General features: G+C 44.3%; 3 protein-coding genes across 3 annotated transcripts; all 3 read left to right on the forward strand.

Annotated features, from left to right (window-relative positions):
• Positions 1 to 9,124: 9,124 nt before the first annotated feature.
• Positions 9,125 to 12,897, forward strand: LOC306831968 (collagenase 3-like). The gene is made up of 10 exons (XM_079356285.1): positions 9,125 to 9,372; positions 9,484 to 9,725; positions 9,814 to 9,962; positions 10,897 to 11,025; positions 11,198 to 11,359; positions 11,465 to 11,594; positions 11,687 to 11,820; positions 11,928 to 12,087; positions 12,194 to 12,297; positions 12,430 to 12,897. Exons 1-10 carry the CDS (start codon positions 9,274 to 9,276, stop codon positions 12,534 to 12,536), a joined length of 1,416 nt encoding a protein of 471 aa, XP_079212411.1. The 5' UTR covers positions 9,125 to 9,273; the 3' UTR covers positions 12,537 to 12,897.
• Positions 12,898 to 18,903: 6,006 nt separating this feature from the next.
• On the forward strand, positions 18,904 to 22,266 carry LOC306831966 (collagenase 3-like). Its single transcript, XM_079356282.1, has 10 exons — positions 18,904 to 19,015; positions 19,127 to 19,374; positions 19,463 to 19,611; positions 20,390 to 20,518; positions 20,691 to 20,852; positions 20,957 to 21,086; positions 21,179 to 21,312; positions 21,420 to 21,579; positions 21,683 to 21,786; positions 21,919 to 22,266. Exons 1-10 carry the CDS (start codon positions 18,917 to 18,919, stop codon positions 22,026 to 22,028), a joined length of 1,425 nt encoding a protein of 474 aa, XP_079212408.1. The 5' UTR covers positions 18,904 to 18,916; the 3' UTR covers positions 22,029 to 22,266.
• A 459-nt stretch (positions 22,267 to 22,725) lies between these two features.
• Positions 22,726 to 27,937, forward strand: mmp30 (matrix metallopeptidase 30). The gene is made up of 10 exons (XM_079356026.1): positions 22,726 to 23,033; positions 24,204 to 24,451; positions 24,568 to 24,716; positions 24,793 to 24,918; positions 25,189 to 25,350; positions 25,428 to 25,626; positions 26,315 to 26,445; positions 27,244 to 27,403; positions 27,487 to 27,590; positions 27,662 to 27,937. Exons 1-10 carry the CDS (start codon positions 22,935 to 22,937, stop codon positions 27,763 to 27,765), a joined length of 1,482 nt encoding a protein of 493 aa, XP_079212152.1. The 5' UTR covers positions 22,726 to 22,934; the 3' UTR covers positions 27,766 to 27,937.
• The last annotated feature ends 39 nt before the right edge of the window (positions 27,938 to 27,976 follow it).

Raw genomic sequence — 27,976 nt, forward strand, 5'->3', positions numbered from 1 at the left:
TTTTGTGATGATTCTGCTCATTATAAACATGCAGAGGCTTTTTAGGTCATGAAGGAATTTCAATGCTTCTATTTAACCCTTTTCCTAAATATTGTTAATAGAAATCTGACTCCTCTAAAGAATTACCTCAAATCTCTGCACAGTCTTTTGATGGGATGAGAGGAATGACTGAAGGCGTCTCTTTCAGGTTAACAGAGTTTATTAACCCGATGAATCAAGAATAGAAGTTACAGAGTCTCTGGATTCAACACTACGTGTCCCTGACAACAGACAGATACCTGGTCAGTTCGCGAAGTCTGAGCCCCGACTATCTTTCCCTGAACCCTTTTATACATTAGACAGAGAACATCTCTCCAAATTATGCATTCAAGAATGTGCGGTTTCCTTCCTCTGATTGGGCAGCTTTCCAAATTATGTGTCTCCTGATGTTTGGTTCCGCTTCTCTCATTTGTGCATCAAACTCCCGAATCCTTTGTCCAATCTGTAGGGGAAGACACTTCCTACCTGTTTCTTATCACAACCTGACATCTCGTCTAGTAACTAATTCCTTTTAAGGAGAAGACAATTTAGGTAATTAAGAATCAAGGCTCACTCAACCTATATAAAAGTGGGTGAGTGATTAACTGTTCAGGGCCTTAAACTAAACCTATGTTTGATTTGGTGAGTGATTCAGTTTAAAGGGCCGCATCAAACACACGTTGGAATGTGAAATCACTCCTACAAGCCCTCTTCACAGAATACCTTTAATCTCTGAACTAAAATCTCAAACAATTAGATTAAAACACATATAATAACTGATATAATATAAATGTGAGCAACAATCATTCATACAATGGATATCTAATCATTCCTTTGTATTTGGTGATCAAACCTTTATTCAATAATACATTAATGTCGGGGTCGCCGGTGGCGCAGCGGCAGTGCGCGCGACCCCATGTATTGAGGCTCAGCCCTCGCGCACGGGCGGCCCGGGTTCGCGTCTGGCCTGTGGCCCATTTCTCGCATCTCTCTCCCCCTTTCCGACTCTATCCACTGTCCTACCTCTATCAATAAATGCAAAAAGGCCTAAAACAAAACTTAAAAAAAATAAATAATAATAATACATTAATGTAGTAAATACTTTGATTATAAGCAGAAAAAGGCCTAATATTCTATCAGTCGGGTACAATCAGGTCTATCTGAACCAGTTTACCTGCCTGCTTCTAATGCTGCTTGTCGTGGAAATTCTTCTTTGTGAGGTGGAGAGTTGCTAAGTCTCAGAAGAACTTCATACGTCGGCGCTTGAATCAGATCTCTTTAATCACGCAGCGTGGAGACAAGGCCGCGGTCAGCAGCGTTCTCTGTCGAACCTTCACATTACAAATCCTTTTATGCAATACAGAGAGAGGAGGTGACCTTACAGTTAACAAATGGTGATCTTTACATTACAATGGTTGTTTGAAGTTTACTGTATCCTGTCCTCTGGATACAGTGACTCTGTGATAATCAAATTACATTTACATTTTGTATGGTGTTGTCTGAGAAAAAGGATGCCCTCCTGTGGCTTTCTTGCACCTCTATTCTTCAGACCATTTGGTGTCTCCTGGAAGTCTAGGTAATTTCCCACATGCTACACCTGTGGCTTTGCATCCAGAAAGGTTTGTGTCAGGTAGCCTTACATAACCACCCACCTTACCTTTTATAGTATTGTAGAGCAGCAAGGCCTGAAGCAGAAAAGAGTCAGTCTTAATATGCGAGTGGTTACTTCAGCGCCTAACCACAAACTGTTAAAAATAGGATGTTTAGTGATGAAGCAGACACGTGGTGGTAAAACATGTCGACGTCAGCGGGTAAAACAAAGTTGAACTAGTAGATTAAAGTGTGTCATCTAAAACAGAGACAGGACTACTCAGCTACATAACGACCTGTCTGTGCAGCTGCAGCACAGTCTGTCCATCTGTTAAAGAATTTCTTGACGTTGAACAGCAGCTTCGATGTCTACCAGTCAGGTTTCGTACCGCAGCACTAAGACAGCTCTGGTTTAAGAGTTTAACACAGACAGAACATCCGCGTTGGTTCGACTCGATCTCAGCGCTGCGCTCAAATATCAAACGTGACGTTTCCCCAACGGTTTTCTTTTTTACATCTCCATGCTCCCGTTAGTTCAGTCACCAGAACTATGCAGATGGCCCACAGATCTACGTTACAATGTTGCCATGGCAACCAATGCAACTCACACGCACTGGGTGAATCAAGGAGTCGAGGTACGTTAATCATAAAACTTGCTTACTGTGACTTTTCTTCTATTAATCCCATCATAATATTTGAACTTCTGAAGTGTGTGTGTGTGTGTGTGTGTGTGTGTGTGCCTGTTTTGCAGATGTGTGTGATTCTCTTAACCACGATGTTTAATAATAGGTCACTGATCAATGACGCATGCATGTGGTACATGGTGTGATGAGCTGACATCACTTGTTACTATAAAAGTATTTTACATCTAAACCAGACGCGTTGTACAGTTAAACAATAAAACAAGTTTTATTCCAACATAATTATCATTGATAAGATCTGCATTGTTTATATTATATTATATTTTCATTGGTCTACATTATGCTACCTGTTACCCTGTCCATCTTTCAAAGCGAAGGGGTGAAAAAGGGTCGACTTAAGGACGATGATAATAATAACAACAAATATATATTTAACACAAGAATAATGAAAAACAAAAAAAACTATTTATTTAGATGACGCTGTATACCTCCGTCAGCGACCCTGCAAGCTGGCCTCCTCTGAAGGGTCCGGGGGCAACTGAGACAGGGGCATCACTGCATCACACCATGATGATAACTGCAAGAATACTTCTCTTATTTTATCCTCCCATCTTCAAACCTCGACCCTCCTGCTGCCCCCGAACAGATAACGCTGCACACGCATGCAAACACCTTTAACACCCTCAACCAGCTTGAGTCTGCGTTTTGTTATTGCTGTTGTCACGTCTCCCACATATCACATCATGTCTCTCACTTGTTTTGCATTATTCTGCATCACCAACTAAACAGCAACAACAACAAAAACATACATCCATTTAACAGGAATTTTGTTTTCTATCTATTCTCACCAAACTTTACTCGAGACCTGAGTTTCACGAAGAGGACAATTGTGCTCCTTCCAGGGTCCAGAAGTATTTATCATGCAGTCCAGAACGTAAACATAACTCATAAACACAACAATGTAATTTAAACTTCCTGAATTGTTGATGTAAAAAAAAAGTTTGAAAAATGACTCACGGCCATTTAACGACAGTGAGTCAAGTTTGACAGCGTGATGAGCAAACCTTTTACATCTCCAAATACTCCACAGGTTGTGTTTCTGCCGCGATCAGGACATGACACAGCATGCATGTGTTGGCTCACAAACCACTTCCTTATAGCTCCTTCAGCAGCGGCAGCTCGAGGGTGATCGAGGACGTCAGGAGAGGTTCCCGAAAAATAAATCAAAATACAAATATCTGAATATCATTACTGATATTTGCTTGTGGATTACTTAATGTAAACAACACATTTCTACATCAAACACACTGTTGGTGCCTTAACTAACTGATCATGTTAAATACTAAATTAGAAATACACTGTGTGAGGATGAGAAAATAAATTGTAATTCACGTCTTCTAATTGTGTGAGCTTGGTGGAGAAAATTTTAAAAAATTGGAACATCAGCATCAACAGTATCAGGTCAATTTCCTGGTCACAAGTTTAATTTTAAAATCTTGCATGTGGTATAAGCATGCTATTGTCAAAGCCAGGAATCACAGGGACTCAAAACGACAGATTCCAAAAAAAGGGTAGTTTTAATACGGTCCAGGTCGGTACACAGAAGTCAGTCCTCACAAGCAAACAAATCCAAAAGGGGCAGGCAGAGAATCAAACGAGAGGCAGGCAGAGGGTCAAAAATAGCAGATAATCTAACAGGGAAAATAATTGCTGGAACTAGGGTCACTAGAACACACTACGAACTGGCAACATGAGGAATGAAACACAGGGATATATGGACAGACAATCAGGGAATGACGAGACACAGGTGAGGGTAATTAGGGCGGAGTTGACACACAAGGCTGGAACATGAGAAGCAGGATCTGGAAGACAGAGACAAGGGTAAGTACAAAATAAAACAGGAACAGGCAAAGAAAGAAATAGAAAATAAACAAACATAACTTAAGTGACTACACGGATGTGTCAGTACCCCCCCCTCTAGGGACGGCACCGGACGGCCCAGGCTGGTCCGGATGATGACAATGGTAGTTATGGATAAGGGAGGGGTCACAAATATTACTGGCAGAGACCCAGGATCGTTCTTCGGGGCCATATCCCTCCCAATCGACCAAGTACTGCCGCCCTCGTCGACGCATCCCCAACAGTCTATTCACATTCTAGACAGGACCGCCATCGAAAAACCGGGGAGGAGGTGGGGGTTTAGAGGCAGGGACCAACATACTCTCCTTTACAGGTTTGATCCGGGAAACATGGAAAGTGGGATGAATCCTCATAGTACGAGGGAGTTGAAGCCGGACAGCCACGGGGTTGATCACCTTGGACACTGGGAATGGACCGACGAAACGTGGAGCCAACTTCCGGGACTCCACTGGAAGAGATAGGTCTCGTGTGGAGAGCCATACCTTCTGTCCAGGTGAGTAGGTCTGTGCAGGGGTTCTTCTGCTGTCAGCAGCTCTCTTGTAGCGGGCAGAGGAACGGAGTAGCATCTGTCTGGCCCCCATCCAAATCTTCCGGCAGCGGCGAATGAGGGCATGAGCCGAAGGGACATTAGACTCCGCTTCCAATGCAGGGAACATAGGAGGTTGGTAACCATAAGCGCACTGAAATGAGGCCTGAGGACGAGCAAGGGAGAGTATTGTGAGCATACTCTACCCAGATGAGGTGTTTGCTCCAGGTGGAGGGGTTCTGGGCCACCAGGCAGCGAAGTCCAGTCTCCAGCTCCTGATTAACACGTTCCGACTGTCCATTAGATTGTGGATGGTAGCCGGACGACAGGCTAACATTGGCTCCCAGCAGCGAGCAGAACTCCTTCCAGAACTTAGACACAAACTGTGGGCCCCGGTCCGACACTACATCCTTAGGAAACCCATGGAGACGGAAAACATGAAATAACATAACCTCCGCCGTTCCCTTGGCGGAGGGCAATTTAGGCAGAGGAATAAAGTGAGCCATCTTGGAAAATCTATCTACCACAGTTAGGACTGTGGTGTTACCTTCGGACGGGGGCAGTCCCGTGACAAAATCCAGAGAGATGTCGGACCAGGGGCGCATAGGAACTGGAAGAGGGCACAGATGACCAGAAGGAGCCCGTCTGGAGGACTTACTGCAGGCACATACGACACAGGCCGCCACATATTCCTTGACGTCCTTTAGCATAGCAGGCCACCAGAAGCGTTGTTTTATGATGAACATTGTTCTTTGAGCTCCAGGATGACAGGAAATCCGAGCTGTATGTGCCCAACGAATGACCTGAGAGGTACTGGGACAAACAAACGATTAGGGGGGCAACCAGACAGTGTCTGTATGCCAACAATAGCGTCTTTTACCTTCCTCTCAACTGCCCAAGTAACAGCTCCCACAAAGCAGGAAGTCGGAAGAATAGAGGTGGGTGTCTTAGGGACAGAGTCAGAGTCAAACTGCCAAGAAAGGGCATCTGGTTTAATGTTCTTTGAGCCAGGACGGTAGGATAGAACAAAATTAAAGCGAGTAAAAACGAGAGCCCACCTGGCTTGCCTGGAGTTGAGACGTTTGGCGGTCTTGATGTATTCCAGGTTTTTGTGACCGTCCAAACTAGAAACGGTTGCTCTGCCCCCTCCAGCCAGTGTCTCCACTCCTCCAGTGCTACCTTAACAGCTAGCAGTTCATGATTACCCACATCGTAGTTAGTCTTAGCTGCAGAGAGCTTCCTGGAGAGGAAAGCGCAAGGGTGGAGCTTGCCATCAGCAGAAGAGCGTTGAGAGAGAACGGCTCCAACTCCCACATCTGAAGCATCCACCTCAACCACAAACTGAAGCATAGGGTCAGGCAGGGTCAGAAGAAAAACTTTTCTTAAGCTTGGAAAAAGCACTGTCAGCTTGGGAGTTCCACTGGAACTTGACATTAGGAGAGGTCAGCTTACGCAAAGGTGCAGCTATCTGGCTGAAATTTCTAATAAATCTCCTATAGAAGTTAGCAAAGCCTAGGAATCTCTGAATTAACTTACGGCTGTTGGGTGTAGGCCAATCAGCAACTGCATTGACCTTAGACGGGTCCATTTGAATGCCAGCAGGTGACACCACAAAACCTAGAAAGGACACGGTGGTGACGTGAAACTCACATTTCTCTGCTTTAACGAAGAGGTGGCTCTGAAGCAGCCGCTTCAGGACTTGACGAACATGTTGAATGTGAGTATTCTCATCAGGAGAGAAGATCAGAATATCATCAAGATACACAAACACAAAGATGTTCAACATATCACGAAGAACCTCATTCACTAGAGCCTGAAAAACAGCAGGTGCATTAGTTAGTCCAAAAGGCATTACCAAATACTCATAGTGACCTCTGGGAGTATTAAAAGCAGTCTTCCATTCGTCCCCCTCCCTTATCCTCACCAAATGGTAAGCATTTCTCAAGTCAAGCTTTGAAAAGATCTTGGCACCCTTTAACAGTTCAAATGCTGAGGAAATGAGAGGAAGGGGGTACCTGTTCTTAATGGTGATGTCATTGAGTCCGCTGTAATCTATACAGGGTCGAAGGGTCTTGTCCTTCTTGTCCACAAAGAAAAACCCTGCTCCAGCAGGTGATGAGGAGGGCCGAATAATCCCTGCTGCCAGAGAATCATCGATATACTTCTGCATGGCCTGGCGTTCAGGTGGGGACAGAGAGTGAAGGCGTCCTTTCGGTGGGGCTGCTCCAGGTAGAAGGTCGATGACACAGTCGTGAGGTCGATGAGGTGGCAGCGAGGTAGCTTTGGATTTATTGAAGACCTCCTTTAAATCCAGGTAACAGGATGGAAAGGTCAGGAAAGTCTGAAGCCGATGAACCAGGAGATGGATTGGATGACAGTGTAGGCGAAGCCACCCTCTGCAGGTCCATGAGGGGCTCGGGAGTGAAACCAGAGGAGCAACAGGTTAAAACACACTTGTCACTCCAAGACAATATTTCCCCAGTGGACCAGTTCATGTGAGGATTGTGCTGAATAAGCCAGGGAAGGCCCAGGATGAGAGGGTGAAACGGAGAGTCATACGGGTAAAAACTAATAGTCTCTGTGTGATTACCTGTTGCTCTGAGCTGAACTGGTTGAGAACGATGAGTCACTCTACAAAGAAGTCGGCCATCCAGAGCACTGGCTTCCAGAGGCTTGAGAAGCGGCACTTTACTAATTCCCAGCCGATCAGCTAGTCTCCAATCCAAAAAACTCTCATCTGACCCGGAATCGATCAAAGCCTGCAGAGAATGCCACTGGGAGACCACAGAAATCTTCACCAGAGTGAGACGTTGAGAGGAATAGTCTTTAGCAGAGGTTCGGCTCACCAGTGTCCTCTCCTTCACTGGTGAGCCCGTTCTTTTAGCGGGCACTTGTTCACAAAGTGTCCCAATTGTCCACAGTACATGCACCGTCCCTCCCTCATACGGCGCTGACGCTCCTCAGGAGTTAACCTGGCTCGACCCACCTGCATGGGTTCCTCCGAGCTGACCCAGGGTGCTGAAGGGAGACGGAGATGCTCCGAGTAGTAGTTCTGATGGCTTGGGGAGGAGTTGCGGGGCGGCAGCCACTGCTGGTTTGAAGTACGTAGAGCAGAGTGCCTCTTTTCTCTTTCCCTCTCTCTCAGACTTGCATCAATCCGTGAGGCCAAGGAAATTAGGGAATCTAGGTCTGAGGGAAGGGTTAGTGGGACCAACTGATCCTTGAGGAAGTCTGAGAGTCCATTGCGAAAAGCTTCCATTAACGCGGTGGTGTTCCAGCCGCTGTCAGCTGCTAGAGTCCGAAACTTAATAGCGTAATCCATCACCGTTTGTTTACCTTGTTGCAGGTTTACAAGATTCTGGGCGGCCTCCCGACCGTGGTTTGACAGATCAAAAATCTGGGAAAGAGCCTCAGAGAACAGGACAGAAGTCTGACACACCGTAGAATCACGAGACCATTCTACAGTCGCCCAAGCCTCTGCTCTCCCGGTCAGATGAGTGATGATAAAAGTCACCTTAGCTCGCTCTGTGGGAAAGGAGGCTGCTTGTAACTCAAAGTGCAAGCCACATTGCACTAGAAAAGAACGGCAGTTCTCTGAGTCACCGGAGAAGCGTTCCAGCTTGGCCAGGTGGGGAGTGTAGCCTGACGAGGACAGGGGAGCTACAGGTGGAGCAGCAGGCGATAATGCAGGTGCAGGAGACAAATCAGGAGGAATCAATGTATCCAAACGAGACATAAGGTGTTGGAATTGGGAGTTTGATATGCTCACCTGAGAACCAATGGCAGACTGAAAGCTCTCATGACGTTCCGTGAGCTCTTTAATTCCTCCATAAACCTGAGTTAGTTGAGTCTCATGTCGTTTGATATGCTCCTCCTGCTCGTGGAACGCAGCACGAACTGAATCTGAGCCTGCTGAGTCCATTCTCTGGCCAGTTCGTACTGTCAAGGCCAGGAACCACAGGGACTAAAAAATGCAGACTCAAAACGATAGATTCCAAAAAAGGGTAGTTTTAATACGGTCCAGGTCGGTACACAGAAGTCAGTCCTCACAAGCAAACAAATCCAAAAGGGGCAGGCAGAGAATCAAACGAGAGGCAGGCAGAGGGTCAAAAATAGCAGATAATCTAACAGGGAAAATAATTGCTGGAACTAGGGTCATGAGAACACACTACGAACTGGCAACATGAGGAATGAAACACAGGGATATATGGACAGACAATCAGGGAATGACGAGACACAGGTGAGGGTAATTAGAGCGGACTCAAGGGTAAGTACAAAATAAAACAGGAACAGGCAAAGAAAGAAATAGAAAATAAACAAACAACTGAAGTGACTACACGGATGTGTCAGCTATGTGTCATATCCTCATAATGATTTATTATTTGGAGGATTTCTGCTTATCTGTCTGAGCAATCAAAGTTTTCTTTTGTCCATTTAAGGAAAACTAGAGTCACAGACCAATGTAAATGGTTGCTCAACACGCCCACTCCCCCCAACACTTCATGTCTGCCTCAGTCTATATAACAGCTGAGTCCTGCACAACACAAGACAAACAGGAGTGGTATCCAGCGAGGCAGCATGAAGTCCTACAGCCTGTGCATCATACTGAGCCTCGCTCTCACAGCTCGCTGTGCTCCAGCATCACCAGTGACGGAGCAGGATGAAGGTTTTGCAGAGGTAAGTGTCTTCACTTTGACTTGTCGTGCATGTTTTTTTTTTCACCATTCCTGCATTTATTTAAGATGTGCATACATGGGTTTGATTTTCCTTGCTTCTTCTCTCCTGCAGAGCTACCTGAAGAAGTTCTTCAACCTGACGGAGGAGACGGGTCCGAGCATCCGGCGAGGAATCAGCCCCCTGACCAAGAAGCTGAGTGAGATGCAGAGATTCTTCGGTCTCCAGATCACCGGCACGCTGGACACAGACACCATAACCATGATGAAGAAGCCCCGCTGTGGCGTTCCGGACGGGAAAATTGCAGAATACTCCATCTTTGGAAGCAAGTGGCAGACAAACAGCCTCACCTACAGGTGAATGAGCTACAGAAATAACATTTGTAAAAGAGGAATTTTTTATCAGGTTTATTTAAAAATAACTTCTTCCTTGTTTATTCCACAGGATTGAGAACTACACACCCGACATGCCTGCATCAGAAATCGACTACTCCATAGAGAAAGCGCTTCAGGTTTGGGCCGATGTCACTCCTCTGAGATTCACAAAAATCAACAGAGGCACGGCAGACATCATGATCTCCTTTCGCCGCGGATGTGAGTCTTTAATATCTTTCAGTTGTTAAAACATGAACAGAGATGTTGCACTTAGATCAGAGCAGTCTTTCTGTGTAATAGTTTAATGGACAAGAAGAAGAAAACTAAAATACTCATTTTTGAAGGCCTCACGGTTCTGTCATCAATCTGTAGATGTTTTATTATCTACTCATAGAGCTATGAGCAGCATTTTAATGTTATTTCACATACAGTCTCAGCTACCTAAAAAAATAGCAATGATCCAAACTGTGGGTCAGTGGGAGAGTCAGTCCTCTCTCAAGAAGGGCGAGGGTTCGATCCCCAGCAGCTGCAGCCACATGTTTAATGCACCCTTGCATATGAATGTGTGTGCATGGGATTAGTTAATATACTTATGGATACTTCACACAACAGCCACTGCAATCAGTGTTGAAATGTGCAGGTGGAGTAAAAGTGACTGAAATTAGTCAGAATGAAAAAGTGCGGTCCAAACTCAAGTACCAAACTTTTAAATTGCATGAAGTCAAATCAAGTCAAGTTTCTGACTTGTTGTACAAAGAGGCCTCTTCGTATGTTTATGTTATTAATGATGATTTGTTTAAAGTTTGTATTTCAGAGGAAAAATCTCCCAAAAAGCGCCTGAAGCTGAACACACGCATCACTTCCTTTTGGACATATTTGAGTGACATGAATCCTTTAATGACACACAATTAACCACAGCTTAAGGTTACATAAGAAAGGTTTAAAAAAAACAAGACAACAATCTTTCCACTGACAGCATGTCCCAGCATGCAGCCATCTCTGAGCCAAATGTTTACCTGATGCTGTTCATGCTACGCTAGCTCTCCAACAGACGAGTCGTCTTAGCATGAACTTATTGTTTAGCAGCACACACATCCGAGGTAATGTTATTGTTTTAAAACTTGACTCACGTGTATTTGTTCCTTCCAAACAGCACATGGTGATATTGACCCCTTCGATGGCCCTGGCAAAACGCTGGCCCACGCCTTCTCCCCGGGCAACGGGATTGGAGGAGATGCTCACTTTGATGATGACGAGATGTTCACTTTACGCTCAAACAGAGGTGAGTACATGCTGAACATAATGCTTCTCAGTTACATTTACTCAAGTGCTATGAACATGCTTGTTATCAAGAATGCATTGAAACATATTGCAAACCCATATGAAGTTTCAAACGTGTAACCCAAAGCCGAGATATTTGAGTGGATGCTTAAGTGTATCTGTATTGCCTGCAGGTATCGTCCTCTTCATCGTGGCCGCCCACGAGTTCGGTCACTCTCTGGGCTTGTCTCACTCTGACGATCCCGGTGCTCTCATGTACCCAACGTACTCGTTCAGAAACCCTGACACCTTCGTGCTGCCGCGGGACGACGTCAACGGAATCCAGTCTCTCTATGGTGAGCGCTCACGCTGACGAGTTTGCCCTCCAACAAAAAAAGAAAAGTAGTCCCTGCAAAACTCAAACCAACTCAAACATCAACTCAATGTTACTGAACCTTCAGGTCCAAACTCTGATAAGGATCCTGCTCGTCCTAAACCTGAGGCCCCTGATACCCCTGATGCCTGCGATTCAACCATGGTGTTGGACGCCGTCACCACCCTGCGAGGAGAGATGATCTTCTTCAAGGACAGGTAGGAGACAAACTGAGCAGCAGCTTGTTAAAACAAGGCGAAGCATTCGTTCCAGATCGTGTGCATAACGGTTATTCTGTTTGCTCTCAAAGCTTCTTCTGGCGTAGCTACCCTCAGAGCGCGACGCCTCAGCAGAGCCTCATTTCAAACTTCTGGCCCAACGCTCCCGCTAACCTCGACGCCGCATACGAAAGCCAACAGTCCAACACGATCTATCTCTTCAAAGGTACATTTCCTCCCCTCGTCTTCCTGGAGCATCAACCTGATGCAACTTTGAAGGTAGTCTCAGTTTTCTTTGTTCGATGTTTTTAAAATATTTCCATCCTTCTGCAGGTCAGAAGGTCTGGGCCTTCAATGGCTATCAAGCCGTGCGTGGCTACCCTAAAATGCTAACCATTTTTGGTTTACCAAGAGGTGTGAGGAAAGTCGATGCCGCCCTCTATGATGCTGAATCACGAAAGACTCTGTTCTTCGTTGGCGATAATTACTACAGGTTTGTTTAAACATGATGAAGATTTGATTTATATGATAATGCCGTGTGCAGAATGGCGTGTGCATTATGGCGTTATATATACTTATTTCTGCCTGTGTGTCTTCAGCTACGACGAGGCCAGAAGAAGAATGGATCAGGGATTCCCTAAGAGGGTGGATGAGACCTTCAGTGGTCTGACTGGGAAGGTGACTGCAGCTTTCCAGTACAGAGGTGTGTAGCATTCCAAGCTAACATCAAAAATACTGACAAACACATTTATCGTGTGTCCAAAGCCTAAAAGCTAATAAGCATTATTCTTAAATCAACAAGCACTGAGGGTAACGCTGAGTGTCTGTCCTGCAGGTTTCACCTACATCTACAGTGGACCGTACATGTTTGAGTACTACCTGAGGACCAGGAGGTTGTACCGGGTGCTGAGGAACAATTACTTCCTGAGCTGCAACAACTAATAGACCAGTTCAGCCAATGAGGTGCTTAGATAGCCGCAAACAGGAAGTCACTATAGCTGTGAATGTGACAGCATATCTTACAGAGGTATATCGTCAAACACTCACAGGTATAACCTTGATTGAAGTCCGTCCTGAGTAAAGCACCTTGTAGGTTTTTTTTGGGTATATTTTTGAGCTTTTCACTTTTGCTATTTAAGATTAATTTAACTCTATCTTATGTATTTTATTTATCTTTATACTCATCGTTTGTGCCATTTATCAAACTGTTTAATGAAGTTTCACTGATGACTTCGGAACATGTTGCATGAAAAGATTTATCACTGTTACGGATACACACTGACGAATGGAATTGCACTGATTTTGAAACTTGTGACCAGACTGATGAATGTATGGCTGCCAAGCTGTTCAGAAAATATGACGGCTCCAAGAATTTACAATAAAAGATGTTTGAAAAGTAGTTACATGTATCTTCTTGTTATTTTTTTATTTGATGTTTAGAGAATCTGCAGATTTGTAGAAAAGAGCAATTTACCATCAATCGAGATTTAAAAAACATGAATTTCACATGAAATTTATATTTCTTAAAAATCACATTGAATATTTCAGCAGACAAAAACAAAAAAAACGAGTCGATTTCTTCTGCCGCCTGAGATCTTTTAGAGCAAGTCGACAAATTCAGATTTTGTTCTTTACCGCTGCGAGTGCTCTAAAAAAAATTGCACGTTTGGTTTGTGGGCGTTTTGCGGGTGATCTACTAAAAATATTTGCTTGACTGATCACAGGTGCAAACCTTGTGGAGGCGTCTCTGATCCTGACCTCGCTCTGAACACAGAATATGAACTATTACCATCAAACCCTCCCATATACAGGGTCTCATATTTAAACAAGGTCCCTGATTCAAGGTTCAAGGTTGTTTATTGTCAAATATGCTCCATGTTAAACATACAGCACAGATGAAATTGCAATCCCCCCAACCCCAGTGCAAACCTGCAGTGCAAAAGAAGAGCGCTAAAAACTAGCAATAAAAAAAACCAATACTATAAAACAGATAACTTAACTAAAGACATAACGAACGACAGACAATAGACAGACAAGGGCACTTGTGAGTATTTCACCATGAGGTAGTATGTGGATAAATTAAAATATTAACAATATAAACAGAGTGCAGATTAAGCTAAAAAGTGAGGTAGTGCGTTGAAAGGTGCAAATAGCATAAACAGTATAAACAGTAAACAGTAAACGGCTGTGCAGTTTTTTAGGGTGCGTGAATTAGTGGAGCACGCGGGGGGTGGAGGTGGAGGGGGGGTGATGACCGATGCAGTAGGGGCTGACTGTGGCAGGGTGCAGGGGGGGGGGGAGGCAGAGGGTGGGAGGAGGGCTGAGGGGACGAATGTGGGGGAGAGCAGGGAGGGAGTTAAGTCTCCTGACAGCCTGGTGGAAAAAACTGTTCTTGAGCCTGCTGGTATGGGCACGGAGACTCTGCAGTCTCCTCCCAGATGGCAGCAGGCTGAGGATTTGTGGCTGAGGATTTGTGTTGATTCTGCTCATTATAAACATGCAGAGGCTTTTTAGGTCGGGTACAATCAGGTCTATCTGAACCAGTTTACCTGCCTGCTTCTAATGCTGCTACACCTGTGGCTTTGCATCCAGAAAGGTTTGTGTCAGGTAGCCTTACATAACCACCCACCTTACCTTTTATAGTATTGTAGAGCAGCAAGGCCTGAAGCAGAAAAGAGTCAGTCTTAATATGCGAGTGGTTACTTCAGCGCCTAACCACAAACTGTTAAAAATAGGATGTTTAGTGATGAAGCAGACGTGGTGGTAAAACATGTCGACGTCAGCGGGTAAAACAAAGTTGAACTAGTAGATTAAAGTGTGTCATCTAAAACAGAGACAGGACTACTCAGCTACATAACGACCTGTCTGTGCAGTTGCAGCACAGTCTGATTTAAAAATACATTTCAGGACCTGTTGGAGGTCTTCTTTTACATTGTTTTCATGATGCTGTAGGCACCTTCCATGGCGGCAACATTATGTTGGGGTTTTATGATGTAACATTTAGTTGTCGAATTAAATTTAATAATTAAGTTTACTTAATTATTAATATAAATCAATAATTATTATTAAACTGAGTTTAATAAACCTCGGAGCACCACCCTGTAAACAGGGAACAACCAAAATATTGCAAATATCAGTCTCAAATTACTTAATTAAATACCAATATCATCAATAATTAATAATCTGTATTTAATTGAAGGTGTGAAATCCGAACACAAAGCCCTTTCACCCAGCCTAAGTCACAATGTGAATACACAGTAATCACAAACAACTGCTCTTTAAATTATAACAGAATTTATTTAACAAAGTAACATCAAGTTCAATCAATGAAATTCAATCAAACAACTATTATAAACAAAACTACAGGTAACAAACATAAACAAACAAGCGTGGCACATGTGTGTGTGTGTGTGCGTGTTTCTGTGAGAGTGAGTGAGAGAGAGAGAGAGAGAGATCAAAATGGCAGCGATGGCGGACACAGAACACAGTTCTCCTAACCTGGTCTATTGTCTAGAGACGGACTCAGACTCTGTCTCTACCTGATCTACGTTTCTGCAGCGTCTGGAAAGCCACAGATCTCTATGTGTGTGCGTCTGCCGAAAGGTGCGTGTGTGCGTAAAGGGAGAGAGCGAGAGAGCGGAAAGAACGCACCTCGAAAGCTCAATCTCAGCCTGGAACTCACACACAACTCAGAGCATAGTTAACTTCACTACCAGAAGCCAGTGGCCGGATTTGTATCAGACGGCGTTCACACTAGTCTTTCTGATGATGAGTCTATTACCCGGTTATGACGCAAGAGTTCACAGAGAAACACACGGGACGCAGCGGTCCAAATAAAGAAAACAAAAGAGATTTTACTCTCATAAAAGACGCAGTGGTCAAATACCAAGCAAATATTATCACCGTTTCACAATAATAACTCAGTTATTAAACACACTCTCTATATCTAACTGCCCAGACTTAGCTAAGCCTCACTTGTAACCGGTTTGTCCACGGTTGATGAAAGGAGCAACAAAAGGGTCCTTCGCTGGGGTGGTCTCTAGCGTCTTCCTGCTGTTGTATGCTGATGGCGGCGCGCCCAAGGGGTTGAGCAGGGGCCGTAGTGTCCTCCGTCGAGCGAGGTGATCTCCGTGGATGTCCTTTCTTTACAGGATGGAACGAGACGTAATCCTTACAGTCTCTCTCAATACCGTTTCACTACGGGAGAAATAAGACGCTCTTCTTAGAGATGCGTTCAAGTGGATGATCTAAGCTCGGAAATCAGGACGTCGGTATGCTTCAAGGCCTTGGATTAGCTGCGCGCCAAAACTTTTAAACAAAGAGAAGCGTGTTGAAACAGGAAGCAGAGTTGGTATCCTCGAACGTCGCCAGACGACGTATGAAAGAGAAAGAACAATGGGGCATGGCCGGTTTTATACCCTCCCAAACTTCACACCTATGTGTTAGGTGTGGCAAAGCATTCTGGGAGTCCCTGCAAGGCATGCTGGGATTAAGAGTCTTTTGTCCTAGTTCTCCAAACGTACACAGCCTGAACTTTGCCATCCTGGCTGGACCCAACAGCTCTCACTGTAGTGAAGCCTGGTAGATCCACGTTAGCGTCCGGGGTGTTTTGAGTCAGCCAGGTTTCTGTGAGGCACATTAAACTGCACTCTCTAAATGTCCGGTTGTCTTCACATTTAACTTCTTTCAAACGTGTTACTTGGGTGTTGAGTTAACCACGCTGCACCGTTGGACCCTGAACGCCTTTGGAATGTCCGTGCATGCGGCCTTTGAAGTTTGAGAGCGATGTCACCCCTCAACGTGCTGCTCCTTAACGGCTCCGCGGCTGCGACAGGCTCCTCTCTCTTCTCTCCAGCACGACGCAGGCTGAGTTCTGACTGTTACTCCCTCCGAGGTCTTAATCAAGGCTCAAGTCGTTTGTTTTTGCTCACAGACATTTATTTAGCCACGTCTTCTTCACGTTACCAACGATGCCAAAACAGTGCCAAATAATGCCGTCAAAACGAATAAAATAAGCAAACAGAACTTACAATTAAATCAAATCAAATGAACTTTATTTATCCGTTAGGAACTTCATTGCAGGGAAAGCGCCAGTACAGAACACAAGACACAACACACACAACATTCACACTTTAAAAATTCTGATTGGTCATGAAGTCCCTAATAAATATCTTAAAAACAACAATAGATTGAAAGCAGTGATAAATTAAGTGGTAAAAGAAAGTGATCACAGTCACAGTCAGCCATTTAAGGTGGGGAGGAAGCTGGAGCTGGCCATCTTTGTCCTCAGAGGGAGCGCCCTGTACCTGAGGGCCCTGAAGGCAGCAGAGTGTAGTGAGGGTGCAGGGTGTGTGAAAGGTCAGTGGGAGCGCCCTGTACCTGAGGGCCCTGAAGGCAGCAGAGTGTAGTGAGGGTGCAGGGTGTGTGAAAGGTCAGTGGGAGCGCCCTGTACCTGAGGGCCCTGAAGGCAGCAGAGTGTAGTGAGGGTGCAGGGTGTGTGAAGGCTCAGTGGGAGCGCCCTGTACCTGAGGGCCCTGAAGGCAGCAGAGTGTAGTGAGGGTGCAGGGTGTGTGAAGGGTCAGTGGGAGCGCCCTGTACCTGAGGGCCCTGAAGGCAGCAGAGTGTAGTGAGGGTGCAGGGTGTGTGAAGGGTCAGTGGGAGCGCCCTGTACCTGAGGGCCCTGAAGGCAGCAGAGTGTAGTGAGGGTGCAGGGTGTGTGAAGGGTCAGTGGGAGCGCCCTGTACCTGAGGGCCCTGAAGGCAGCAGAGTGTAGTGAGGGTGCAGGGTGTGTGAAGGCTCAGTGGAGATCTGGCTGCCTTTGCTCAGGACTCTGCTGTTGTAGATGTCAGTGAGTGACTGCTGTTCCTGACCAATGATTTTACTGCTTAATTTGATGATGTTACTAAGACTGTTGCGGTGAGTGAACCAAACCAGGCTGTGATGTTGAATGTGAGGATGGATTCAATGAAACATTTATAGAAAACTGCGAGAATGGATTGGTGAACCTGAAGTTTGCGGAGCTTATGGAGAAAAAAGAGGCGCTGTTGACATTTAGAAAAGATTTGTTCTGATTAGTCTGACATCCAAAAAGAAAACACATAGATTTCACATACATATCAGAAATAATCATACCTAATTGGCCTCATAAACTCCAAGGGAATAAAGTTTCTTTCAATCCGAGACTCCATCAACGCCTTCCACGTCAAACACTTGTCGTCCCATGCTGCTTTCTTAATGCGCCACATATTAATTTGTCCCCCCAACAACGCATTCAACCGGAACAAAAAATATGTTCCCCACTCAATATACATGGGTTTGTAACCAAAATAAAAGGTACATGAACTTGCATAAATTAACCCAAAAACACACCTTTTTAATCACATTTTATGTACAACATGAACTTCTATTTATGCATTGTATTTATTTATCTTCACCAACCATGAAAATTATGAACCAAATACATGTTGCTTCTATCAGCAGCTACAACAGGTGTGCTCCTTCCAGGGTCCAGAAGTATTTATCATGCAGTCCAGAACGTAAACATAACTCATAAACACGACAATGTAATTTAAACTTCCTGAATTGTTGATGATGTCAAAAAAAGTTTGAAAAATGACGCACGGCCATTTAACGACAGTGAGTCAAGTTTGACAGCGTGATGAGCAAACCTTTTATATCTCCAAATACTCCGCTGGTTGTGTTTCTGCCGCGATCAGGACATGACACAGCATGCATGTGTTGGCTCACAAACCACTTCCTTATAACTCCTTCAGCGGCAGCTCGAGGGTGATCGAGGACGTCAGGACAGGTTCCCGAAAAATAAATCAAAATACAAATATCTGAATATCATTACTGATATTTGCTTGTGGATTACTTAATGTAAACAACACATTTCTACATCAAGCACACTGTTGGTGCCTTAACTAACTGATCATGTTAAATACTAAATTAGAAATACACTGTGTGAGTACAAGGACATCTTCTAATTGGGCAGCTGTGTGAGCTTGGTTGAGAACATTTTAAAAAATTGGAAAATCAGCATCAACAGTATCAGGTCAATTTTCTAAAATCTTGCATGTGGTATAAGCCTGCTATGTGTCATATCCTCATAATGATATAGTTTTTGGGGGATTTCTGCTTATCTGTCTGAGCAATCAAAGTTTTCTTTTGTCCATTTAAGGAAAACTTGAGTCACGGACCAACGTAAATGGTTGCTCAACACGCCCACTCCTCCCAGCACTTCCACATGTCTGCCTCAGTGTATATAACAGCTGAGTCCTGCACAACACAAGACAAACAGGAGAGGTATCCAGCGAGGCAGCATGAAGTCCTACAGCCTGTGCATCATACTGAGCCTCGCTCTCACAGCTCGCTGTGCTCCAGCATCACCAGTGACGGAGCAGGATGAAGGTTTTGCAGAGGTAAGTGTCTTCACTTTGACTTGTCGTGCATGTTTTTTTTTTCACCATTCTTGTATTTATTTAAGATGTGCATACATGGGTTTGATTTTCTTTGCTTCTTCTCTCCTGCAGAGCTACCTGAAGAAGTTCTTCAACCTGACGGAGGAGACGGGTCCGAGCATCCGGCGAGGAATCAGCCCCCTGACCAAGAAGCTGAGTGAGATGCAGAGATTCTTCGGTCTCCAGATCACCGGCACGCTGGACGTAGACACCATGACGATGATGAAGAAGCCCCGCTGTGGCGTTCCGGATGGGAAAATTGCAGAATACTCCACCTTTGGAAGCAACCTCAAGTGGCAGACAAACAGCCTCACCTACAGGTGAATGAGCTACAGAAATAACATTTGTAAAAGAGGAATTTTTTATCAGGTTTATTTAAAAATAACTTCTTCCTTGTTTATTCCACAGGATTGAGAACTACACACCCGACATGCCTGCATCAGAAATCGACCACTCCATAGAGAAAGCGCTTCAGGTTTGGGCCGATGTCACTCCTCTGAGATTCACAAAAATCCACAGAGGCACGGCAGACATCATGATCTCCTTTGGCCGCAGATGTGAGTCTTCAATATCTTTCAGTTGTTAAAACATGAACAGAGATGTTGTAGATCAGAGCAGTCTTTCTGTGTAATAGTTTAATGGACAAGAAGAAGAAAACTAAAATACTCATGTTTGTAAGAGAAGGCTTCACGGTTCTGTCATCAATCTGTAGATGTTTTATAATCTACTCATAGAGCTATGAGCAGCATTTTAATGTTGTTATTTCACATACAGTCTCAGCTACCTAAAAAAATAGCAATGATCCAAACTGTGGCTCAGTGGGAGAGTCACTCCTCTCTCAAGAAGGGCGAGGGTTCGATCCCCAGCAGCTGCAGCCACATGTTTAAATCAACAAGTTTCTGACTTGTTGTACAAAGAGGCCTGTTCGTATGTTTAAACATGTTATTAATGATGATTTGTTTAAAGTTTGTATTTCAGAGGAAAAATCTCCCAAAAAGCGCCTGAAGCTGAACACACGCATCACTTCCTTTTGGACATATTTGAGTGACATGAATCCTTTAATGACACACAATTAACCACAGCTTAAGGTTACATAAGAAAGGTTTAAAAAAAACAAGACAACAATCTTTCCACTGACAGCATGTCCCAGCATGCAGCCATCTCTGAGCCAAATGTTTTTGAGCTGCTGTTTTTCTACCTGATGCTGTTCATGCTACGCTAGCTCTCCAACAGACGAGTCGTCTTAGCATGAACTTATTGTTTAGCAGCACACACATCCAAGGTAATGTTATTGTTTTAAAACTTGACTCACGTGTATTTGTTCCTTCCAAACAGCACATGGTGATTATTACCCCTTCGACGGCCCTGACGGCACGCTGGCCCACGCCTTCGCCCCGGGCAACGAGATTGGAGGAGATGCTCACTTTGATGATGACGAGATGTTCACTTTACGCTCAAACAGAGGTGAGTACATGCTGAACATAATGCTTCTCAGTTACATTTACTCAAGTGCTATGAACATGCTTGTTATCAAGAATGCATTGCAACATACTGCAAACCCATATGAAGTTTCAAACGTGTAACCCAAAGCCGAGATATTTGAGTGGATGCTTAAGTGTATCTGTATTGCCTGCAGGTTACGTCCTCTTCATGGTGGCCGCCCACGAGTTCGGTCACTCTCTGGGTTTGTCTCACTCTGACGATCCCGGTGCTCTCATGTACCCAACGTACTCGTTCAGAAACCCTGACACCTTCGTGCTGCCGCGGGACGACGTCAACGGAATCCAGTCTCTCTATGGTGAGCGCTCACGTTGACGAGTTTGCCCTCCAAAAAAAAAGAAAAGTAGTCCCTGCAAAACTCAAACCAACTCAAACATCAACTCAATGTTACTGAACCTTCAGGTCAAAACTCTGATAAGGATCCTGCTCGTCCTAAACCTGAGGCCCCTGATACCCCTGATGCCTGCGATTCAACCATGGTGTTGGACGCCGTCACCACCCTGCGAGGAGAGATGATCTTCTTCAAGGACAGGTAGGAGACAAACTGAGCAGCAGCTTGTTAAAACAAGGCGAAGCATTCGTTCCAGATCGTGTGCATAACGGTTATTCTGTTTGCTCTCAAAGCTTCTTCTGGCGTAGCTACCCTCAGAGCGCGACGCCTCAGCAGAGCCTCATCTCAAACTTCTGGCCCAACGCTCCCGCTAACCTCGACGCCGCATACGAAAGCCGACAGTCCGACAGAATCTATCTCTTCAAAGGTACATTTCCTCCCCTCGTCTTCCTGGAGCATCAATCTGATGCAACTTTGAAGGTAGTCTCAGTTTTCTTTGTTCGATGTTTTTAAAATATTTCCATCCGTCTGCAGGTCAGAAGGTCTGGGCCTTCAATGGCTATCAAGCCGTGCGTGGCTACCCTAAAAGGCTAACCATTTTTGGTTTACCAAGAGGTGTGAGGAAAGTCGATGCGGCCCTCTATGATGCTGAATCACGAAAGACTCTGTTCTTCGTTGGCGACAATTACTACAGGTTTGTTTAAACATGATGATTTGATTGATATGATAATGGCGTGTGCAGACTGGCGTGTGCATTATGGCGTTAGGAATACTTATTTCTGCCTGTGTGTCTTCAGCTACGACGAGGCCAGAAGAAGAATGGATCAGGGATTCCCTAAGAGGGTGGATGAGACCTTCAGTGGTCTGACTGGGAAGGTGACTGCAGCTTTCCAGTACAGAGGTGTGTAGCATTCCAAGCTAACGTCAAAAATACCGACGAACACATTTATCGTGTGTCTAAAGCCTAAAAGCTAATGAGCATTATTCTTAAATCAACGAGCACTGAGGGTAACGCTGAGTGTCTGTCCTGCAGGTTTCACCTACATCTACAGTGGACCGTACATGTTTGAGTACTACCTGAGGACCGGGAGGTTGTACCGGGTGCTGAGGAACAGCTACTTCCTGCGCTGCACCAATTTCTAATTTAATGTGAATGTCTCTGCTTTGACTGAGAATTAATGTACAGCGTTGAAATAGTACACTTTGAATATTTTTATTTGGGCCAATATTGTGGGTTTTTTTTTTTACATTTGATTATATGAAATATAAAGAACGTGTGAATAAAGTCTTATATTATTTTTACACATTTTCTCTGTGTGCTGTTATTTTTTTTACTTTGTTTTGATGTCGGCATCAAACCATTTTAGCCGTCCTGCATGGTTAGTAAAATAAAAATCTTACATCAAATTCATGGCTCTTGGGCTTTTTACAGGCAGATCACCAACACGCATATTTGAACACACGTTTAATTTTGCATCAGGTGCTTCGAGGTATTTACGTTCTGAAGGCGACAGACGCTAAGTTTGTTGGGACTTGAGTTGGGAAGTGGAGTGTCACCAGTTTACATACTGGTGTGGGCCATTTCCAGAAGTCGACCCAGTGGCTGCCGAGGAATCTTTAACTGTGATGAAATGAAGCACTCAATACAACTCCATTTGAGGAGAGATGCATAAACAAAACGTTTGATTGGTTCATGCCCATCTTGTTCATGCAGGCCTAACACCCCCACCAAGAACCCCGCCCTGCCCCATCACACACACACACACACACACACACACACACACACACACACACTCCTGTTGTCATCACAACACCTCTTATCTTACCTGATCTTTCATTTTTGTTTTTTTTAAATCGATCTGTTCATGTTCAGACTCTTGCAGGAATGTTTTATTGCCCCATCCTGCATCATCTCCCGCTCATTACCTCCCAACCAAAACGAGGACATTTCAGGAAAGAACCAAATAGTGCATCAGGACGTTTCACCCGAGCAGAGCCGAGCAGAGAGGAAGAGTTTCTGGATTTGATTTTTCTCTGCAGGAGTGAATCATGGAGGGTGCATTGCCTCTGATGATACTTGTGATGGCAGCTCTCTGTGGGACTGTGCCGCTCTCTACGCCCAGCCAAGAAGAGATCTCTAAAGCACAGGTAAACAGGACAAGCTCCAGTGATTGAGTTGTTGTGCTGTTTGTTGATGTCTCATCACCTCGAGGTGGAAGAAAGGGAATCACTTTCTACTTGTGATCCTGCAAGATCCAAGATGCACAACCAACATTCAGACGTGTCGGTTTGAGGCCTGCATGCATGTCAGCGCTGCACGTTTTACAGTTTACTTCTGGCGCTGCAGAATCGATGAAAAATGATCGATTTGAGGTTTTCACTTTAATCAAAGTTTAAAATAACCTTTTGCTTGACTTCCCGTCTGTGAGTGTTTTTATTTTCTGAGGGGCCACACTATAAAAATTGATGCTGCTGAGATAAAAGGTAAAAATGTTAAAATGACGCCGAACATCTGCAGGTGTGATTGAAGAAGATTCAGGAAGCTCAGATGTGTTATGTAAAGGAAACCAAACATCTGCAGATACCACATGACCAAATAAGGTCGTGTGTTACTAGTTTGAGGTAACACCTAATAAGGACATCTTAACTTCACTGACTCTATAATCCTGACATTTTGAGGGTTAGTCGGACACACCCTTAGCGTGTTGGTGGTGGTGGTGGGGGGGGGGGGGGGGTGTCGTACATCAGAAGAATGCACGAATCTCTAAACTGCAACGACAAGAAAAAACTAGCTTGTCTTTTTTAAGTATATGTCAATAATTGGCCTTTATCCGACACAAGTGATGAACATCTGTTTGCACATTGCAACGTTTTTAAATCAACATCTGTTCCATCATTCACTCTAAAATAATCCACTGTCACCTGTTATTGTCTTTTGTTCAAGATATTTTAGTGAAGCACAAATATACATTATAATACCTCGAGGGGAAAACAGATTTTTTTTTTCTTGAACATGCTACATACATACGGGTTGAAATACACACACATGCACAAACAGGATGCACGGATGTAGGGTGATATCAGGGTGTGTGTATGTGTGTGTGTGTGTGTGTGTGGGGGGGGGTGATCAGGAAGTGAACACCTGAGCACCTGTTGGTTGGTTTACCAATAGCTCTGTGTTCAGGCGATACACATTTGAAATAAAAAAGGTTACACTGTTGAATTTGTAATTAATCATATTTTTCTCAAAACAGTCTTGACTTCACTAAGAGCGGTTCCATTTATTGCCCTCTGCTGCTCCCCCTCCTCTCTGCCCAGGAGTATCTGTCTCGGTATTTCTCTGACGTCGGCGTCAGTGCGCCCAACAGCATCTGGCGCGGCTCTCTGGACTCTTTCGATGACACTCTGAGAAAAATGCAGCAGTTCTTTGGGCTGGAGGGTACGGGGCAGCTGGACTCAAACACCATGGAAGTGATGGCTCAACCGCGCTGTGGTTACACAGATGTGACCAGATACAGCCTGTTTGACGGGAACCCCAAGTGGCACAAGCCTTTGATAACTTACAGGTGATGCACGAGATGAAAACGTAAAGAAACACGTTTCTACGTCCTCATAATAAAAAGTAGGATAAAACTTCTGCTGTGTGTTTTTATAAACCATTTGCACTCTGACGTCATGCTAGGATAACTCAGTACACTCCAGACCTGAATCAAGGCGACGTGGACAGGACCATAGCCAAGGCTCTGAAAATCTACAGCGACGTGGTTCCTCTGGATTTCAAACAGGTGTTCAGTGGAACAGCCGACATGATGATGAAATTCAAGGGTCGAGGTATTTATCTGTCCTCTGTGCGTTTGAAAAAAAAAAAAGTCTCATCTCATTTAAACGCTGCTTTCCTCTGAACCAGACCACGGCGACTTCGCTCCTTTCGATGGGCAGGGCGGGGTCTTAGCTCACGCTTTCTCCCCCGGGGAGGGTCACGGAGGGGACGCCCACTTTGATGAAGATGAAGACTGGACTCTGACCTCATCAGGTACTTATGAGCTTAAGATTGTGTTTCTCCCCCCCTGGACACTATTTTAAAGTCTTAGTTGAAGTAGATTGCTTCCTTGATAAGTAGCGAAATAATGTTAAAAAAAAAACAAAAGAGAGGAGGAGCAAATTACAGAACAAAAAAACAAACAATATTTCAAAAACAAAAAGCAAAACAAGGCTTATGTGGAAAAAGTCAAAAAATCCAGAAAAGGTCAAACAGGGGAATTCGGGGAATCTTTATAGTGACGGTATCCGTGTGTCTCTGCAGGAGCGAATCTGTTCTTGGTGGCTGCACACGAGTTAGGACACGCTCTGGGATTAGGTCACTCCAAGGTCAGTACGGCCCTGATGTTTCCCACATACAAGTACGTGACCACTGAGGACTACCAGCTGCCCTGGGACGACAGGCGGGGAGTGCAGGCTCTCTACGGTGAGAGCTCATTCACACGCTGATTATTACAAACCTCCTCATTGACCTACATGGACTCGTCTTCGTTCTTTCCAAAGGAGTCAGAGAAACATCTGCTCAACCGACGAGACCCGACCCAAACCCAAAGCCCACCAGAAAACCGGTGCCAAAACCACAACCCAACCCCGAACCAGATCCTGAATCGACATCAGAGCCTCCTCCAGACCGGTGCAGCAGGTACCTGATCTTTGACGCTGCAACCTCCATCGATGGAAGACTTCACTTCTTCAAAAACGGGTGAGACTTTTATTCTCTTGTATAAACTTTTTAATGAGGAGAACAAAAAATATAGCTGTGACATTTGATCCTGAAAAAAAAAAAACCTTAAAGTTTTTTAGTTCTCACTGCAGCGGCTGTGGGTTCCAATCCGACCCCCACTGATTGCCACATGTCATCTACCCTCTCTACTCCCAACAGTTCCTGTCACAGCCAACAAATGCTAAAAAAACAACACAAAAATATATAAAAAATAAGTAATCAGAGGAGTTTGAAAATGTTTTAACTTCATTAAATCACTCCTAACCAGAGCAGAGCCTAACCCCCCCCCCCCCCCCCCAAAAAAAAATAAAAATAAATAATAATCTATACCTTGATATAACTTGAAGCTAGATGCATTTATATGTATGCTATATTTTTTATTTATTTATTTATTTTTTCTGAGGGGGTGGGGGGAATAGCTCAACAGCCAGATGAAATTGTTTTAAAAATTAAGCATTTAAAATAAATCTAGTCCAGTCTGGATATTGGTCTCCAAAAGCAGCTGGCTTCACCTTTCACCTGACAGAATCAACGTATTAATGCGACTCTCAGATCGATTCTTAAAATGTCCTTCATTATAGCTTAACTGGAAAAAGCTGAGTTAAATAGTCAAATAGTTGTTTTTAATACTTGGCTGCTGTAATTGTGTGTTTTTTCTTGTTTCCAGACACTTCTGGAAGAGAGGCAGCTCCTGGGACGGCATCAGTGTGAAGAAAATTCAGTCTGTCTGGCCTGGAATCAAAAAAGTGGATGCTGCTTATGAGTACAAAAAAAACAACATGGTGATTTTCTTTGAAGGTACAAAAAGAGTTCAGTTGATAATCCAACAAGAGGTGTTTTGAGGAGTGGTCCTTTTGTGAATTGAAATGTTGTAAGATCCTGAAGAGGGGAAAAACTCATCTGGTAACACCTGTTTATTAACTTTATGAACACACACAATCAAAATTTTGACATTTCTAATCCAGCTGAAAAATGTAAAAGTATCCCTGTGACAGTACTGACAGATGGCATTTGTGATGTACATAAACTGTAAGCTAAGTTTTGCACAGACTGGATTCTGGATGAATTCACGTAACGCTCCTTTTGGTAACCGAAGTTACACTTAGCATGAGAAGCTAAAATGTGCTGATTTAAACTAGCGGTTCTTCAGCTGTCCTATAAAAAACCCCCAAAAATCAAAGCTTCCTCGGGTCAGGCAGGTGGGAGCAGATCCACTGCAGGTCTACGGAAAGTTTAATGACAGTATTGTTAGCTTAGCTGTTTTTTTTTAAATTTCTTGCCGTTGTTATTTTAAAAAGCTGGAAAAAGCTGCAAATCATGACGTCACACCCGTGTTTTAATAAAGCTAAATGACTAATTCAAACTAAACTACTGAGACAAAATAAACACCTGTAATGAATACTGTCACAACATATTCTATGATTTGACATGTCTTTAAGTTTTTCCCATCTGTTAACATGGAGGATGAAAATGCAATCAGTCAGGAGGGGGAGCTCTAAGTCTTTTGGCTTCACTCACATGCAGCTGTTGCTACATCCATCTTGATTTGCATACAGGTTATTTTTCTTAAGACCACATGACCTTTGCTCTTCACAGGGGATCAGTACTGGGGGATCAGTGGGAACACTGTCCTCCCTGGTTATCCCAAACCGATCACAGACTTCGGCCTGCCTCGATATATCACCAAGGTGGACGCTGCTGTCCATGTGTCGTTCACCAGTCGCACCCTCCTCTTTGTGAGGGGAAAATTCTGGAGGTGAGTCGTCTCGAGGACATGCTGACTCTGAATAGAAAAGGTCATGCACGTTCGGAAACACTAACATATATTTCCCCTTTTAGCTACAATGAAAGGCGAGGCAGAATGGACGGCGGGTACCCAAAAACCATCAGCAGAGAGCTGCGGGGGATCGGCTACAGGGTGGATGCTGCTTTTCAGAACCGAGGTGGGTTTAAGTCAGGAGGATGTTAACGTTTCCTGTTTTGTCAGATACCAACAACAGGTCTCTCGTTTCAGGTTACCTGTACTTCTCATCTGGATTCAGACAGACCGAGTACCACTACCAGCGCAGACGAGTGACTCGCACTTTGTTAAACAATGGGTGGATGGATTGCAAATAAACTAAACACACACGCAGACACAATCATGTAACGACACAATAACAGCTAACAGTTCATGTCTTCTTCCAATTCTCCGGAGTATTTCCTGATTTTCCACGTCTCTGATTTTTTTTTGTAGTTGTAGTTTCGTACATAATAAATAAAAAACCTTCTGTCTGTTTTATGCCTCCGAGAACAAATATTTTAAAGTGCAAAACATCAGTAGTAGTAA

The sequence above is a fragment of the Symphodus melops genome, assembly GCF_947650265.1.
Source record: "Symphodus melops genome assembly, chromosome: 11".
Taxonomy (NCBI): domain Eukaryota; kingdom Metazoa; phylum Chordata; class Actinopteri; order Labriformes; family Labridae; genus Symphodus; species Symphodus melops.

Coding starts and splice junctions, on each gene's coding strand:
- LOC306831968 (XM_079356285.1), top strand. CDS start 9,274: ATGAAGTCCTACAGCCTGTGCATCATACTGAGCCTCGCTCTCACAGCT. Junction 9,726..9,813: donor ACAAACAGCCTCACCTACAG/GTGAATGAGCTA, acceptor TTTATTCCACAG/GATTGAGAACTACACACCCG. Junction 11,821..11,927: donor CACGATCTATCTCTTCAAAG/GTACATTTCCTC, acceptor ATCCTTCTGCAG/GTCAGAAGGTCTGGGCCTTC.
- LOC306831966 (XM_079356282.1), top strand. CDS start 18,917: ATGAAGTCCTACAGCCTGTGCATCATACTGAGCCTCGCTCTCACAGCT. Junction 21,087..21,178: donor ATGATCTTCTTCAAGGACAG/GTAGGAGACAAA, acceptor TTGCTCTCAAAG/CTTCTTCTGGCGTAGCTACC. Junction 21,787..21,918: donor TGCAGCTTTCCAGTACAGAG/GTGTGTAGCATT, acceptor TCTGTCCTGCAG/GTTTCACCTACATCTACAGT.
- mmp30 (XM_079356026.1), top strand. CDS start 22,935: ATGGAGGGTGCATTGCCTCTGATGATACTTGTGATGGCAGCTCTCTGT. Junction 24,452..24,567: donor AAGCCTTTGATAACTTACAG/GTGATGCACGAG, acceptor ACGTCATGCTAG/GATAACTCAGTACACTCCAG. Junction 24,717..24,792: donor GATGAAATTCAAGGGTCGAG/GTATTTATCTGT, acceptor CCTCTGAACCAG/ACCACGGCGACTTCGCTCCT.